The following is a 15,295-nucleotide window of genomic DNA, read 5'->3' as shown; positions in this document are numbered from 1 at the left end:
AGTTGGCGCCTGGTACAGTGTGTGTGTGTGGATGTTGTTGTTTCCTTTGGGAATGTCAGCGTGGCTGATCTTGGCTAAAAGGTCTCGATGGGATCAGATGCAAGAAGACCTACATACCGCTCGTGCCTTGGCATTTCTCTTCTTCTGAATGGAGTCGTGACAGTCGCGGATTGCATGGAACACAAGTTGAGTGGCTTGAAACCTGAGGATTGCTGTGGATCTCGATGTCACCGCCCCCGAAAAGTTACACGGGAGGATCGAATGCAGGTCACATTGACTCATGATGGTTGCCGAATCTAGCAGGAGCCGTCGGCCCGGCCCTTGGCTCTTGTTTGGTGTTCGCGGCCCCCACAAGAGACGAAACTTACTTCTACACTACCCTCAGTCTCCTCACCGTTCGGCTGTTGGTTCTTCAACTCGACACCCCGCCAACTCGAGGTAGCATTCATTCCCACCACAACAACCCGACTGTAGGAAATCGACTTCACTGAGCGCGTGTCCGTAACTGGGGGCCTCTTTTCACACCACAACCTTTACCTGACCATTACTCTTCTCCCATTGAGCATACTTGCGCCTCATCAACACATTGATCATGGCTGCGGAAAGCGACTTCATCACCGCTTGCGAAACCGGCAACGTCGAAGCGGTTACCAGAATTCTCGAAAACGAAGTCGTATCAGACGACCAACTGCAGAAAGGCCTGTCCAAGGCTGCATGGGGTAGTCACCCTGCTGTGGCCGACATCTTGCTTTCCAAAGGCGCAAAGGTTGACCGGTCGAGCTTCGTGGGAAGTGCCACCCGCGGCGATCCGACCATGTTCGAACTCTTCATCAAGTACGGCTTTGACATCAACTCGACCGAGTTTGAAGATGGTACAGCACTTCGGTAGGATCATCTCAACTCCCCAGCATTATATCGAGGAGGCTAACTTCACCATTGGAACCAGAATGTCTGTTGGCAAGGAGAACCTCATGCGCTGGCTCCTCGCGCATGGTGCGGACCCCAACGTTGCTCATGATCAGGCCCCCTCGCCCCTCGTCTCAGCTGTGGTCGCCAAGGAAGGTGGTGATGCCATGCGTCTCCTTTTGGAGCACGGCGCAGCGTTAGAGCCCAACATCCTTCATTATGTCATCGGGTCCAGAGAACGGAACAAGATGTCAGATATCAGAGAAAGGGTGCAACAACTGGTCCGGGCCGGGGCCGACATCAACCACATTGATCCCAAAAGGAAGGGAACACCGCTGCACTGTGCCGCATGGCACTACAGAGGCGACATTGTGGAAGCGCTTATTGAGTTAGGAGCTGATCCCAACGTCGTCTTCAACGGCCGTACGGCAGCGGATGTGGCCAAGGACAAGAGTCAGGAGCACAAGGCTTACCTGACGATTTACGACTTTCTGAAGGGCAAGACCAAGGTTACTCCGGGGGAGTAAGATGGAAAACGTCTCTTCACGGCCATGTATAAAAGATCTAGCCGCTTTTCAGTTCTTCTCGCCAGACAGGCTTCACCCTTCACACTCATCACTGCCCTTATTACAATCCCAACTTCTCAGTCTTTACGCACCTGGACATAACCTGTGTTGTACATTAGATCCACACTTCTCCCGCTCCTACAAGCTCACGAGATGAAGACATCCCTGGTTCCTCTTACGGCGCGGGGCAGCTTAGTGCTGCTTGTGACCCTCATCGTCCTCAGCGCCTCTACGCTCCTGTCTTTATCAGGTAGAGGTAGGTCGAACTTCAAAAGTGATGGCCATTGTCAAGCTCATGAGAGGTGCTAACTGAGTTACAGCCAACTTCGCCGGAGATCAGACTCATTTGTCACTCAAACGGTCTCCCAAGTTCCTCAGTCTGCCACCTCTTCCCTTCAAAAAGCGAGATGGATGCGGGAACACAAGCCAAGGCCAAAAAGCCTGCGGCGCTTGCAGACCCCCTGTGGTGTTCACCATTGCCGACTCTTTCTCTGCGCGGGCGTATCACGTCCAGGTCGGACATGAAGCCATCAATGTCTCCTCCGCTGTTCTAGCAGAGCGAGCAATAACCGAACCGACCCCCGGCCAGGAGGATCAGTTCACGTTCCACGAAATCCCCAAAGCAACCCAAATGGTATGGGAAGTCCCAGAAGGCACCGACGTAAACACGGCCCTGTTCACCCCTTTTGACGGAAATGAAGCCGTCAGCGTCGGCACCAGCCATCTCTGCGGGTGCACCTCTCTGGTGATCATCAGCCAACGCGGCGTCTACACGACGCATTACTGGGAGAACATCTCGTTCGACCCGGATGATGATTTTCGCCTGACAGTCAAGGGGGTCAAGGAAACCAACGAGCAAGTGTTTGTGCGGACCGTGCTTACGCCGCTCCAAAACGGCGCAAGTCGCCGCACCGTCGTCTCCCAGGAGAAGCTGGATCCACGCAAGATTGGGAACGACGAGGGCGATAACATCAGAGCCTTCTTGGTGAGGCCTGATGGGCCAGCTAATGATCAGTATGTGGAGGACTATCAGCAGAAGTGGTCGCGGATCAAGAGTACGGTGGGAGGAATTGTCAGCCTGTTGGACCCTAATACGGAAGCAGGAAGGGCGAGGTGGCAGGAGGTGATTTATGAGCCCACGGATAACCAGCGCGTCCTCGATAATCAAGCGAACGGACGCATTCTCATCAAGTATGACCCGGACCATGAAGGGAAGAAGAAGGTTATCCTGTGGGTGGAGAGGAGAAAGATCTATGAGCATGAATGGAACTAGGCAGGCAGGCAGGTCTTTCTCATACACCCCAGCGTCCCCAGGGATCCCTTCTGAAGCCGAGGAAACATTCGATGCATTTCGGGGACATATCCCAGGAACAAGCTTTCATTACATCTTATAGGTTGGACACGATTCCTCTTTTAAGACATGAAAGACATTCCTGGATGAAAATAGGAAGAGAAATTTACATACATATTCTGTATGCGTAAAACTCTCGCCTCTTTGCATTAGACATCGTAATCTAGCCCCATTCTTCAGTTACCTACCTTAGCAACCGAATCATCTTACTTTAGTCCTTAAGATAGAACGGTAGCGGCATACTCAAAGGATGTATAAGTTGTGACGATGAAACTGAATCAACAAATGCCAGAGAGCAGTCAGGAAAATGCATCGAGAACAGTGTAACAGGATAGGTAGCCAATTCGTACCATATCGGCTTATCACTTATATACCTATATAGGTAGGTAGGTATAACCAGCTACCTACCTCCTAATTCTCCGGCATCGTCCTCTTGGAAATATCCAGCAGTAATATGCTCCTCTCCGTCGGGGTCTGGTATGGTATAATGTGCTATACCGCCACCGACTCTGCCAACCTCACTAACACTCGTCCGATGTCTCCTCGGGAAGGATCACATCCTCCACGGAATCATGTGCGAGGCTAGATGAGGGGAGCATACATGAAAGCGGAAACGGAGTTGTGGGGATTTGAAAGTACAAGACGAGTCAAAAGACGAAAAGGGGAAAGGTCGTGGGTTGATGAAGCTCGAAGCGTCGGTCGTTGAGAGACGATACCCGGGGGCCATATAGCATATCACATTGCTGAAGCGCGGATTATACTAGTGGCTTATGCAGCATCTTCATTTGATTTACACCAAATCCCCGCGCGTATCTGATACCTACCTACCTAGGTAGGCATTGTTACTAGTGTCCCACCCCTTATGTCATATCATCGCCCAACTTTCCTCTTCCCTTTGAAACACCATACATATCCAGCATCGCAATCCCAAAGCACCATCCCACCCCCCCCTCACAACTTCGCCCTCGAAAACTTGTCCTCCTCCCTCGCCTGCTCATTCACCCTCTTCCACATCCTCTTTCGCAAATCATGCCCCTCCATAAACGCTCTGAACCACTCCGGCCTAAACCTAGGCAACTTTCTCCCCACGCCCCTCGCCGTCTCGCCCTCGCCCGCCAACCTCCTCAACGTCTCAAAGTACTCCTCAAACTCGGGATATATCAAACTAAACCTAGGCCCATCGCCTTTCTCCTTGATTCTTTCCTCCTCCCACTCCTGCATCTCCTTCACCGTCGGCACCGCCTGCGCGCGCCCAGCCAGTATCCGCGCAGCATACACCGCTTGCCACTCAAACACCTTGAAAGTCAATCCGGCGCCGACGGCACCGACAAATAAGAGGGACGGATCCTTTTGCCAGACGACATGTTGGTAGAGGTCCGGGACGCGGTTGTTGCGGACGGGTCTCATGTTGTGCGACAGGAAGGGTAAGGTCCAGGTGTACCCCGTGCCAAAAATGATGTGGTCCACGTCGGGGATGGACGAGCCGTCTACGAGATAAACGGTGCGGGTCTTGGGACAGACCCTAGAGATGGACGGGTGGTTCTTGATGCGCGGGTGCTTGAATGCTTCGTCGCCAAAGTATCCGTTGAAGCTATGTCCTACAGTAACAGCGTGCACGGGAGTCTGGGCGGTGCGCGAGTGGGCGAGGTCGTAGGCGATGTCGGCGGCGGAGACGGAGGCGCCTACTATTACTACTTTCTGCGCGTGTCGTGCGTGGTGTCAGTTTTTATTCGATAAAACGAAGCGAGGGAAATGGTAAAGGGATGATGTATGTGCTGTACAACGAACCTTGTCCAGGTAAAGTTCCCTCCCCCGGAACTGTTTACTATGAAGTACACTTCCCGGCCTCTGCCTCTCAAACGCTTCGAGACCTTGGACCGCAGGAATCCACGGCACCCAGTAATGACCACTGGCCACCACCACGGCATCGAACCACTCCGCCCACCAATAATCTTTTTGTTCTCCTTCCTTGCGCAGCGTCAGCTTCCACTCGTCGCCGACCTTTTCCACTTTCTCAACCGTCGTGGAATACGAGACCAAGTCCTGATACCCGTTACGGTTCACTAGTCCTTCAATGTACCCCCGCACGCTCTTCCAGTGGCGGAACGGCGTGTTGGGACCGTGCAAGGTAATGGAGAACTCGCTCTTTTCCGAGGGAAAGGGTTCCTGGCTGAACTCCATAGGGAGGGCGTCGACGTTGGTTTCTAGGTAAGGATAGACGGAGGATTCGGAAAAGCGCTGTTGGTCAAGTTTGGGCGTGAAGGAGGGGAGGACTTCCGGGATGGGAACTGGTGGGTCGGCGGTGCGGTTGGAGAGGGCGACGAAGTCGGTAAGGGGTTGAGGGCGGTTGGTGTCGCCTATCCTGAGGTCTGAGTTAGTGAGATGAACCTAGAGGAGGTGTGAAAGGACGTAAGCAAGACTCACCAGCATCCTCCTGGTCCTTCTCGTCTTTCAAATACGCGGATGAGATCGAATGTCCTTTCCTGGGCGAGGGCATCAATGGTGATGGCGCCGGCGGGGCCCGCGCCGATGACGGCTACCCTCTTGATGGGCATTTTTGTCTATTGTTGCTGTTGTTGTATCCTGGACATGATGCTGACTGTTGTGTGTATGTGAGACTGAGACGAACAATGAGGCGGGACAATGGGACATTTATAAAAGAGAAAGTGGCCGGCACTTGTACCCGTCTACCCGCCAATCCTCACTGTCGTCGGATTTATCCCAATACGCTGCATGCACATGTAAGCACACAATGTAATTAGGTAGCCAGGATAGCGTGGTGATAAAATCTACGAATTGAGTGAATTTCTGCCGGTAGCTGTCGCTATCGGATCTTACACTAGTATGTACCCGAGTTAGACGCCGTAAGCCGGGATTAGCCCTGTTATTTAGCGGATGTCTGTATGATCCTCACCCGGGGTCCGATAGCGTCGGTTGAACCCCGGATTGGCGTTGATTGTGTTATATCACGCCATCCAGACGGCCGATACATCATCGCCAGGTTGGAGATTTCGCCAATTAACACAACATATCTACCCTGGCCTTGGTGGTGATGATTGCTTTAGGAAGGTATCATTTTTGGGAATAGAGGATTTTTCCCAACCTAGATTTTTCAAAGAACACCAGTCGTTTATTGAGTTGCTAACAAGCTACCTAGGTACTAGGTACTACACTTAACAGCCCGTGTAAGTGAATCACGTCCGTAATGGCTTTCGCAATGTTTCATGCTGTCAGTATGCATTTTTGTTTCCAAGATAAACCTACCATACCCACCGTACTGAATCTCTTTAATGCCTTTCATTCAAGCCTGTCGTAGTCAGGTTTGAAACAGTTTGGAAGAGATCTCTCGTTCAGTATATCGAGGATATACCTCCATGTACCGATATGACAAGTAATTTAGCACTAGAATCAATAGTAGCTTCCCTTTTTCGAATCGCAATTTTCCCTCTCACTTTGCTTCTCCTTGCTCGGGAGAATTGGAATGTGATACACTTTTATTTGACACCAAGAGTTGGGAGATATCTAAAACCGATGAACCTGTCTACATATCATTACTGACCCATTAACACCCATCCAAGGGAAGATTACATCCTCCATTCCTACTGCACCCAACCCTCCCAACCTGATCATCATCACCAAATCACGCCAACCCAACCTCCACATTCTTCCCCTTCACACTCTTCCACTCCACTAACAGCGCCCCAAACACGCTCGCCACCGCCATCGCCACAAACACCATAAACACATCCGTCAACGAATTATTATACGCCCTCGTCACTCCCGGCAACACACTCTTATCCACCGTCTTCTGCACGCTCGTCGCGCCCAACAGCAAGATATTCTCCGGATCCCCAAACCCCGGCGCCAGCTCGCCCACATACTGCACCAGCTTATTCGTAAACACATTCTGCGCAATACTCACAAACAGCGCGCCGCCCAGCGTCTGCACAAACACCATCAGCGCCGTACCGACCGATACATCCTTCATTTCCAGCACGGTTTGCACCGCCATGAGACTTTGCTGGAGCCCCATTCCCAGTCCGGCGCCGACGAGGATCTGGTACCCGATCCATTTACCAGAGCTGGTGTCGGGTTCAAAGGTGGTCAGCAGTCCGTAGCCGATGCTGGAAACGACCGAACAGAGAATCATAAAGGGGGCGTAGTAGCCTAGATAGGAGACAAGCGCGCCGGCGACGACGGACAGGATTACCGTCGCGAGAAGCATGGGAAGGTTCATGATGCCTGATTTGACGGCTGTCGCGCCCTTGACGGCTTGGAACCAGATGGGCAGGTAATAAACGGAGCCCATAAAGGCGGCGCCCAGGCAAAAGGTGAAGAGGGCGGATGCCCACACGGAGCGCTGCTTGATGATGCGGGGAGGGACGGTGCCCTCGTCTTGCATCTTGAATTGGATGGCGATGAAGGCGGTGATCAAGACGGCGAAGAGCACAAAGAGAAAGATGATGCGCCAGTTGTTCCATTTGTAGGTGGTGCCGCCCCATTGCAGCGCGAGCAGCAGGCAGATGATGGCAGGCATGAATACCGCAGTGCCAAAGGGGTCGAATTTCATTATGGTCTTGGCCCAGGTCTCCTCCTGGGGTCTCTCGCGGTTCGGGTCGGGGAAGAAGAAGCCGATGACGGCCATGGTGATGCCGCCGATGGGGAGGTTGATGTAGAAACACCAGCGCCAGGTGACTTGGTCTGTAAAGGCGCCTCCGAGAAGCGGGCCCGAGACGGAGGCGATGCCGTACATGGAGCCGATGAAGCCGGTGTATACGGGTCGCTTCTCGAGGGGCACGGCGTAGGCGAGAATGATCAGCGCGCCCGAGAAGATGCCGGCTGAACCAATGCCGGCGATGGCGCGCCCGATAATGAGGGTCTTGGAGGTGTTGGCGACGCCGCAGATCAGGGAGCCGAGCTCGAAGATGCAGATGGCGATCAAAAAGACCCATTTGAGGGAGAAGAAGGTGTAAAAGCGTCCGAACAAAAGTTGGAGCGCCGCGGTGGTGAGGAGGTAGGCTAGGCATAGTGTGTTAGTAACTGTCAATCAGGGAATGAGAGGAAAGAGGACTTACCACTTCCATACCAACCCACATCCGGCAAACTGTGAAACTGATCGGTAATTTTGGGAATAGCTGTCGCAATAATGGAGTTATCTGCTTCCTGTCAGTCTCTCGCGTTACTTCCGACACAAACTGGGAAACTCACCGAGGGCCATCAAGAAAACACTCAAACACAACGCTATCGTGATCAATCCCAGCTTCAGGCCAGTCGGGTACTCGACTCCATCCTCCCGTATCGTACTGGCGTGACTCTTGTGAGTAGCATTAGACCTTTGTTGGCTCAACGTATGTGTGTGTTTCTTTTCTGGATCCGTGGAGTCGATTGTCTGTCCGCCGTCTGTGTCGGAGAGAACATCGTTGTTGTTGGTGTTGTTGTAGCCACGCGCATCTTCACTTTCTGCTATTGTTGGCGCTCTTGATTCGGTGTCGCCGAGGGCTGGAGGGACTGCTAGGTTGCCGCCTTTGGCACCCTTCTTTTTTGTCCCGGCCATGTTGGCGGGTTAAGGTGTTTCCGTCGTGATTTCCTTCCAGGAAGACAAGAAGGGTAGGAGATGTTCGTCTAGGAAGACAGAATTAGTGAACCGAGGAGGTTTTTATGGGACGAGGAAAAAGTTGATGCAAACAGAGAGAGACCGAAGGACAGGAAAGCGACAGAAGCCCAGGGACAAAGGATTGTGATATACACGTCCAACCCATCAAGCCACAAAGCCCCCCTTCATTACCATTGGGTCATTCCCGGGCTGAGCGCCGTCAATGTGCTGTACTTTTGAGATATCTTACCAGACAAGCGGGAATTTGAGCAAAGTGTCAATTGAAGTACCCTGCTGTCAACCTGTCAGAATAGAATAAGGGAGCGCCTCGTCGAGTCATGGCATGGAAGCCTGAGAACAAATCGGGGGAACGTAGCACTCCGAATAAGGTAGGTATCCAGCCCAACTTGACTAGCGACACTACTACTGCAAGTAGGGACGGTTCCAGGTCGTATCATGCCACGCGGCGTATGGTGACTTGGGTACAACGAGACATGCACGATTGCTTGTTACCGGCGTTTTGGTCGTTTGCGGTGCGCTTGGACTGCGTGCATTTAGTAGTATTTCCCACTTGATTGTGTTCTGGCGTTATTACCTGCGTCTACATTAGTTAAGTTGTGTTTGCCAGGCCACCACGGGTGCAGCCATTGCATCGTTTCAGTCACGTATCGTAAGGGAACGTATAATTAATTCATCTTGCCGCGCCACCAAACAACCCATCGCTCTATAATTCCACCGTCCCCGAAAATTGCGAGAACTGTCACTGGGCCGCTCGCATTGTTCTGCTTATCCTGGCGAGCCTGGCTGTCCTGTCCCACCCACCAAACCGTCAGTCGGGTCGGCCAAACCTAACACACCGATCGCATCATGTTGAATCATCTTTCGTCAAAAATAACTAAGCAAGCTCCAGAAGAATCATATCTCCAGGTTTCTCATTTGTTCTAGCGCGTTTTGTCCACGAATTGATTGATCGCGTCCTCGAAATGCGCACTGCCAAAATCAAACACATTTGCTGACAGCGGCCGATCGTCCGCATTTACAATGCACCGCGATTCTAGACTCAATGTCTCCCAACACCGCGGGTCAGTGTTCAACAGGGTTACCTAGGTACCTTCCACTTGCGACTAACCTTATTTCCGAGCCTCATCGGTGTCCAGGTGCCCCAATCCGTTGTTATGACTCCCCACCGCTCCAACTCTCGTCCATCTCAATCCCATTCATCCCATGGGAGAATGGCTGACAACAAGATACGAGGTACCAGATACCAGGTACGTACAGCCCCTTCTTCCCATAACCCGTCCCGCTTCGCCCGTCGCCGCTAACACCGAACGAATTGAATGGGACCCGAACTGAATGAGGCCAGAATGGCTGGATGGCTGGCTGGCTGGCTGGCTGTGAACCAGTGGACCTCCACAGTCCAAAGTCCAACGCTTGAGCTTTAGCTTTATGTACACTAGACTACCTCCTAACACCGAATCCTCCCTCCCTTAGGGCTCTTGGGGGCCAGACTCAGCTAGGGCGAGACAGGATCAGCCAAGGCGGGGGAAGCTGGGATCATAAGCCTAGTGGCCGCTAACACCGAACGTAGGTAGGTATCTTTCGCGAATCCCGTCCCGAAGCCAATCGATGATTGCCTGTAACCTGGACCGTAAGAACTAGGTACCTAATCAAAGGGACTTTTAGGTCCGCTCCATTTCGCAATCCATCCCGCTGGCTCAATCATTAGCCTCCACAATGATAGGTTAATGTTAGTCTCACAATCAGTGTACAGAACCTCTCTCGCCCGAAATAAACAGTGCCAGTGCAACTACCTACAGTACACTAACAACCGTCCGCGGAGATAACAGGGGGTCCGTTGTAAGCTCCATTATCTCCACCCGCTAAGCTTTTAGTGCTTCGTTCCCATCTTTCTTGGCAAGCTTTAATCCAACCGCTTCTCCTTCTTTCGACCTTCAAGCTAGCCTCAAATCGGGTGGCTTTATCGTCCATCCAATACCAAAGCACCCAAGAACAACGCCTGATGTAAAGTTGGCTGACATTCTGACAGATACGTGCTGCAAAGCCCTACGCCCACATCACATGGCACAAAGACTAGCAAATGCAGAAGCAGAGGCCGTGCGACATTGTGTCAAACCAACGGCTTGCTCACATGGAGAAACTGACTGGCAGCAAAGAAACAACGATTGCAAGATTTGTATTTTCTTGACCATTTTACCCATCAATCTCACCATATGATGCTGGACATCGAGAGGACCAGAATACTTGTATAACTTACACCCGCCATTAGAACAAAGGAAGCATGCGCACTCTCCAAGCATTCTGAGAAACAACACAACCATGACTCCAGTCGTAACCCGACATTGACAATGCTAGTGATGAGTTTGATATGTGAAAGAGAAGATAAGAAAATGAAGAAGAGAAAACTAACAAACTTCTCAACGACCAGTATGATAACTCCAACAATCACCGCAGTGATCGAACTAAGGCTACTACTCCTCATGGACCAAATTGTTGAAGACTCTCCTGAAGTGTCAAAGCTCAAGCATGTTTTGCTCCAACCCGTATTCCTTAGCATAGTCCCTAACTCTCATTTGAGGGCTCGCTCGGCGTGGCTCGTCCTCTTCATCAATAGCCTTGGTAGAAGCCGGCGTAAAGTTTCGAGTCCGCTTGACATTTCCGTTTCCATTTCCTACAGCAGTACCACTTCCATTGCCATTTCCATGGCCCTGTACGCTTCCAAGGCCAGCGTTGAGCGAGCTCTCGGTCCGAACGCCAAAGGGGGTCGGACCAGAAGGAGGGTTGGAGCTAGGATTCGTGGAGTGGTTGGAATTCGAATTTGAAGTCAGGTTGGATGAGAAGTTGGAAGTAAGGTTGGAAGGAAGGCTAGGAGGAAAGCCGGCAGGGTTGGGACCTGAAGCATGACCACCATACAGGTTGGAATTGGACACAAACTCGGCCTGTTTCGGACTATCCTGATGGCTGCCTGCGACCGAGAACATGCTTTGCAAACTTGGGGAGTTGCTCGAGCTTCCGGCGCCATCCATGGAGGAAACCATCTGGGACAAGTTGGATGCGATGGGACACTGGGAGAAAACCGGCTGTGAGAAATTGCGTATGTCGCCATGGTCTGCATTAGGGGTTGAGTGAGCTGATGAAAGGTTGGAACCAGAGATGGTGAGGAAGCGGTTCTCCTTACGTGACTTGACATCCGAAGACGGTAGGGGTATCTGATGAGGCTGAAGTGGAAGCGGCATCGGCTGGTTCAAGAGAGTATTGGTGAAGCAGGCGGCCATGTCAGACGGGATGGACGGCATATGGGTAGACATGGAAGGAAAATGGACCCCCGCTGTCATGTCTTCAGCAGGAGGAGGGACTGTTGTCGAAGTATTCGTTGGCACCTTCATGTTCGTAGGATGCTCATCATCCATACTATTTCCGGAAACATGCATAGCCTCAGGCTCGTCGCGGTTGGGACCCCCACCGTAGTCGGGCATGGTTTCATCACTACTCTGCTGCTGGATCCCCTGTCGCATACCAGATTGCCAGGAGCTGTGACCCATTGAGCCCATCCAGTCCATGTAGGAGGGTTCGGTGAATGGATCGGAATGCGGAAACGACGAGCCAGACCCAGTGTTGGAGCCTCGGGGTGCGTATGGCATCTGGAGTGTTTGTGTACCCACGTAGCTAGCGGGAGGCAGGTGAGGCTGAAATACGCCATGTGTCATAATAGGCGTTGGGAAACCTGGACTTTGACTGTTCTTCTTTGGTCGCTGGGGCGAGTGTGCGTGAGAGTTGATGCCATCGTCGGGGTGATATGTTGGTACGGGAACGTTCGAGAGGTAGGTCGGAGTGCGCCACATGGATGGGTTGGGCCAGGCAATGGAGTTGTTTTCAAGCAGTTCTGAACACGTAGATCGCAACGTCAGTTGTTGGTGGCGGACGAGAGAAGTGTTGCAAAGTCTTACCTAGCGGAGCATGTTGGAAAGAAAAGGCGACAATATTCTTGACCCGCTCAAAGGGAACCGTTCGGGAATCGCGTGGAAAGCCTTCGCTGATAAGAACTTTGATGCGGCCAAGGTCGTCGCCAGGACTCCAGTGGCTCTCATAAAGAAGCTCACGGCGAAAGATAGGAAACTTTAGGCGTTCGCGTTCGCCCGTCTTTGTGTACTCTTGATACTTGTCAGCACGTCATGATACTTGATTATATTTCAGAGGATTTTGGCGACTTACCAAAGGTGTCTGCAATCAAATGGGGTCCGTTGACTTTTCGATCAAAGGCAGTGGAAGCAACCAAGCGGCCATCGATGAAGATGCGCGCCTCAAACTTGACAAACTCGGTATGCCTGCTGTATGTCTTTGTAAACAGGCTGATATCGGGGGCTTTCCAGGCGTGCATCGAGATCTGAAACGGACTGCCGGCTGGAAGACTCGGGATGAAGCAGGTCATGACGGGCAAGCCAGCCTGTCCGTGCATGTGAGCGAGCTCCTGGTCTGGGACTACATGGCACTGGACTTTGAACTCCTTGATTGGAATCTTGCCGTCCCTGCCTGTAGGGAACAGGATGACGTCCCAGTCGTCGTAACGCATTGTATGGTATGCCGTCGCAACCCAGCCGATGGTGAGATGGAGAGGAAAAATTGAATGTAGAATCGATTAGTGAGTGTATCGATGTTGCTCGGGGCACGGGCTGGCAAGATATAATGCAACAAGTGAGCAAAGCAGGGAAGCCAAAAGAAGGCAAAACACAACAACAAAAAGTGACGATGGTTGGCGACGAAGTTGGAGCCGAGGATTGCCGTGTGGACAGAGTGGATGATGATGAAAGTTCTCCTCTTCCCCTCCTCCTGCTTCAAGTTGTATTGACCGCTCCCGCTCAAGTACCTACCCGCATATCACCAGGCCGAAAGGCCCACCACAATCTCGGGAGCGATAGTTGGATCCATTTTGGGCTAGTTTTGCGGTTGCTCTTTCCGTGTTTGTGTAAATAACGTCAGACTAGATCTTGACTCTCGGGATGATGAGAATGTACAAATGGCCGGCATCGAAATTTCCATTGACATGATGGGGGGGTTTTGGGGAAGGATATCTCGCAATTCGAGCGTCTGTCATTGCCACGATCCAGATTCGTCCTTGACACTTGGTGGCCATAATGATGGTGAAATCTTCTTGTTCGGTTGTTAGTTGGAGGCCATTGCTTCGGTTACTAGAGGTTGAGCACGATAGGCAAGGGGCTATCGTGAGCGAGAGTTGCCATATGATTGATGCCTACAAGTACTGAGTGAGGGTTAGTTCGGTCCCGAGTCAATGATCCACTTGCGACTTGCACCCGACCCGACAGCAAATGTGGAGTCATTACCCCAGATGGACTTGCACGAGTCATAAAAATGCAGCAACATGCTTCTGTGGAGTTCTCTGCTCGAGATTGTTCCTGCTGGTGCTTTATGGTCAGTTTCCAATGCAAATGGAAGGGCTGGGTTAGTCTATAATTCCATCAAAATGACAGGTTTTCTGGCCTCGAGGGCAAGCAGAACTCGAACATCCTAAACTGAGTGGGTACCCTCCAACATAAGACGAATCAACAGAAATTGGAGGTAGTTGGACCGTGGGATGATTAATGACTGCTTCCCATGACTCAACTCGTATCACTTCCCCGGGTACCGTTCACCCCGTATGGAAGTAGGAGCAGCTACCTCTACCTATGTACACGGCGCATGCTCTGTTCTGTATTTGTTCCCTCGTGTCTGTACTTGATCAAGGGTCAGGATCACCCGCCTGTCTCGCCTGTCAAGTCCAAGGTCAATAGTCAGCACTGTCAGGCCCGGTTCCATGTCTGATCCACATTATGGAGAGGACCTCGAAGCCGTCTCCATCTTTCGGCCTGGGGAAGCTCCACTTACCCTAACAGCTCCCGAACCGCCCAGTTCCTGCAACAAACCGTCCTCGAACTCACGAGGATACGAGACCTTGTCGGGATACGTGAGCTTGACGCCGTAGCAGAGACCGAGGAAGGCAACGATGAAGGCGCCAATCTGGGCAAGACCCTTGCCGGGAGAGACCCAAGTGTATTCGTATGGCGAAAACATGCCCAGGAGATCGTGGTCTTCGTGCACGGGCTCGCCAAAGTTGCGACGCTCCTGAGGGTCCCACCACTTGGCGTAGGGATCGCGAAACTGGCGCTTGATGCGCGGGGGGTTGATGTAGCCGCCGTTCTGCGCACAACCAGTCCGTCAGCTACCGTGTGCTTCCTCTGTCTCGTTTGACAGCCTCCTTATTCCACTGCCTGCCTATTGTCATACCATTTCGGGGTCCTCAGCATCGGTGAGTTGAGGATAATCGGAGTCGGGATACTTTTCTTCCATGAGGCCGCCCCGGCCGGTAAGCTGGTCGGGCAAAAAGGTACGGCGCTGCTGGACAATGGGGGATCGGTTCGCGGCGAGCGCAACGAGACGGGCGGGCGAGGCCCGTACAATTCGGCGGGACAGCATCTGGGTCGGTTTAGTCAGTCGTCAGTCAGTGTTGTTTCGAATTGGGTGCTATCAATCGGCGCATGGGTACCTACCATGGCTTATGAGGGCCGCAATGCAGTCGTGATGCCGAGTTCGAATTGATTCAGTTTGCGATTTGGGATCTTGACGTTGACGACACTGACCAGACACCATGGAATGCAGGCGCAAGTCGTCGGCCGGCCTGCTCAGTGCAAGATGGTCTGTGCACAGAGCTTGTGGAGCTGCTGATTGGCTTACCTAGTTGCAAGGATGGGCCAACCTAAGAAGAAGGGAAGGAGAAGATGACCCGAGGAATGGCTGGCCGCCCCGCATCGATCAGAAGTCTCTTGAGGGTTTTAGTTGCACTAACAATTTCACACAGTCTCGCCCAGC

The 15,295-nt window shown here is 52.2% G+C and overlaps 5 protein-coding genes across 5 annotated transcripts; 1 reads left to right on the top strand and 4 right to left on the bottom strand.

Annotated features, from left to right (window-relative positions):
- Positions 1-592: 592 nt before the first annotated feature.
- B0T23DRAFT_399823 (ankyrin repeat-containing domain protein) lies at positions 593-2,745 on the top strand (the record flags this gene model as incomplete). Its single annotated transcript, XM_062838445.1, has 4 exons — positions 593-885; positions 947-1,429; positions 1,592-1,728; positions 1,793-2,745. The coding sequence occupies 4 exons, from the start codon at positions 593-595 to the stop codon at positions 2,743-2,745; spliced, it is 1,866 nt and encodes a 621-aa protein (XP_062688132.1).
- A 1,029-nt stretch (positions 2,746-3,774) lies between these two features.
- Positions 3,775-5,629, bottom strand: B0T23DRAFT_436146 (uncharacterized protein; the record flags this gene model as incomplete). Its single annotated transcript, XM_062840564.1, has 3 exons — positions 5,248-5,629; positions 4,612-5,185; positions 3,775-4,521 (listed from the first exon to the last, which is right to left on the bottom strand). The coding sequence occupies exons 1-3, from the start codon at positions 5,376-5,378 to the stop codon at positions 3,775-3,777; spliced, it is 1,452 nt and encodes a 483-aa protein (XP_062688131.1). The 5' UTR covers positions 5,379-5,629.
- Positions 5,630-6,299: 670 nt separating this feature from the next.
- Positions 6,300-8,768, bottom strand: B0T23DRAFT_389916 (major facilitator superfamily-domain-containing protein). Its single transcript, XM_062837846.1, has 4 exons — positions 8,667-8,768; positions 8,032-8,445; positions 7,899-7,979; positions 6,300-7,842 (listed from the first exon to the last, which is right to left on the bottom strand). The coding sequence occupies exons 2-4, from the start codon at positions 8,375-8,377 to the stop codon at positions 6,464-6,466; spliced, it is 1,806 nt and encodes a 601-aa protein (XP_062688130.1). The 5' UTR covers positions 8,378-8,445; positions 8,667-8,768; the 3' UTR covers positions 6,300-6,463.
- Positions 8,769-10,851: 2,083 nt separating this feature from the next.
- On the bottom strand, positions 10,852-13,312 carry B0T23DRAFT_43549 (uncharacterized protein). Its single transcript, XM_062840532.1, has 3 exons — positions 12,647-13,312; positions 12,382-12,585; positions 10,852-12,317 (listed from the first exon to the last, which is right to left on the bottom strand). The coding sequence occupies exons 1-3, from the start codon at positions 13,002-13,004 to the stop codon at positions 10,948-10,950; spliced, it is 1,932 nt and encodes a 643-aa protein (XP_062688129.1). The 5' UTR covers positions 13,005-13,312; the 3' UTR covers positions 10,852-10,947.
- Positions 13,313-14,168: 856 nt separating this feature from the next.
- B0T23DRAFT_399819 (NADH:ubiquinone oxidoreductase 20.1kD subunit) lies at positions 14,169-14,979 on the bottom strand (the record flags this gene model as incomplete). Its single annotated transcript, XM_062838444.1, has 4 exons — positions 14,169-14,198; positions 14,315-14,626; positions 14,714-14,902; positions 14,977-14,979. The coding sequence occupies 4 exons, from the start codon at positions 14,977-14,979 to the stop codon at positions 14,169-14,171; spliced, it is 534 nt and encodes a 177-aa protein (XP_062688128.1).
- Positions 14,980-15,295: the final 316 nt, after the last annotated feature.

Source organism: Neurospora hispaniola, assembly GCF_033458365.1.
Source record: "Neurospora hispaniola strain FGSC 10403 chromosome Unknown B0T23scaffold_10, whole genome shotgun sequence".
In the NCBI taxonomy this organism is placed as follows: Eukaryota; Fungi; Ascomycota; class Sordariomycetes; order Sordariales; family Sordariaceae; genus Neurospora; species Neurospora hispaniola.
Note: the sequence above shows the minus strand (reverse complement) of the source record. Positions and strands in the feature narration are given on the sequence as shown.

Bases quoted from the DNA above. Each gene is read 5' to 3' on its own strand.
- B0T23DRAFT_43549 (XM_062840532.1), bottom strand. From the start codon at position 13,004: ATGCGTTACGACGACTGGGACGTCATCCTGTTCCCTACAGGCAGGGAC. The intron at 12,586-12,646 runs GTAAGTCGCCAA...ACAAGTATCAAG, and splicing joins TTTGATTGCAGACACCTTTG to AGTACACAAAGACGGGCGAA. The intron at 12,318-12,381 runs GTAAGACTTTGC...CTACGTGTTCAG, and splicing joins TTTCCAACATGCTCCGCTAG to AACTGCTTGAAAACAACTCC.
- B0T23DRAFT_389916 (XM_062837846.1), bottom strand. From the start codon at position 8,377: ATGGCCGGGACAAAAAAGAAGGGTGCCAAAGGCGGCAACCTAGCAGTC. The intron at 7,980-8,031 runs GTGAGTTTCCCA...GACAGGAAGCAG, and splicing joins TGTTTTCTTGATGGCCCTCG to ATAACTCCATTATTGCGACA. The intron at 7,843-7,898 runs GTAAGTCCTCTT...CACTATGCCTAG, and splicing joins TGTGGGTTGGTATGGAAGTG to CCTACCTCCTCACCACCGCG.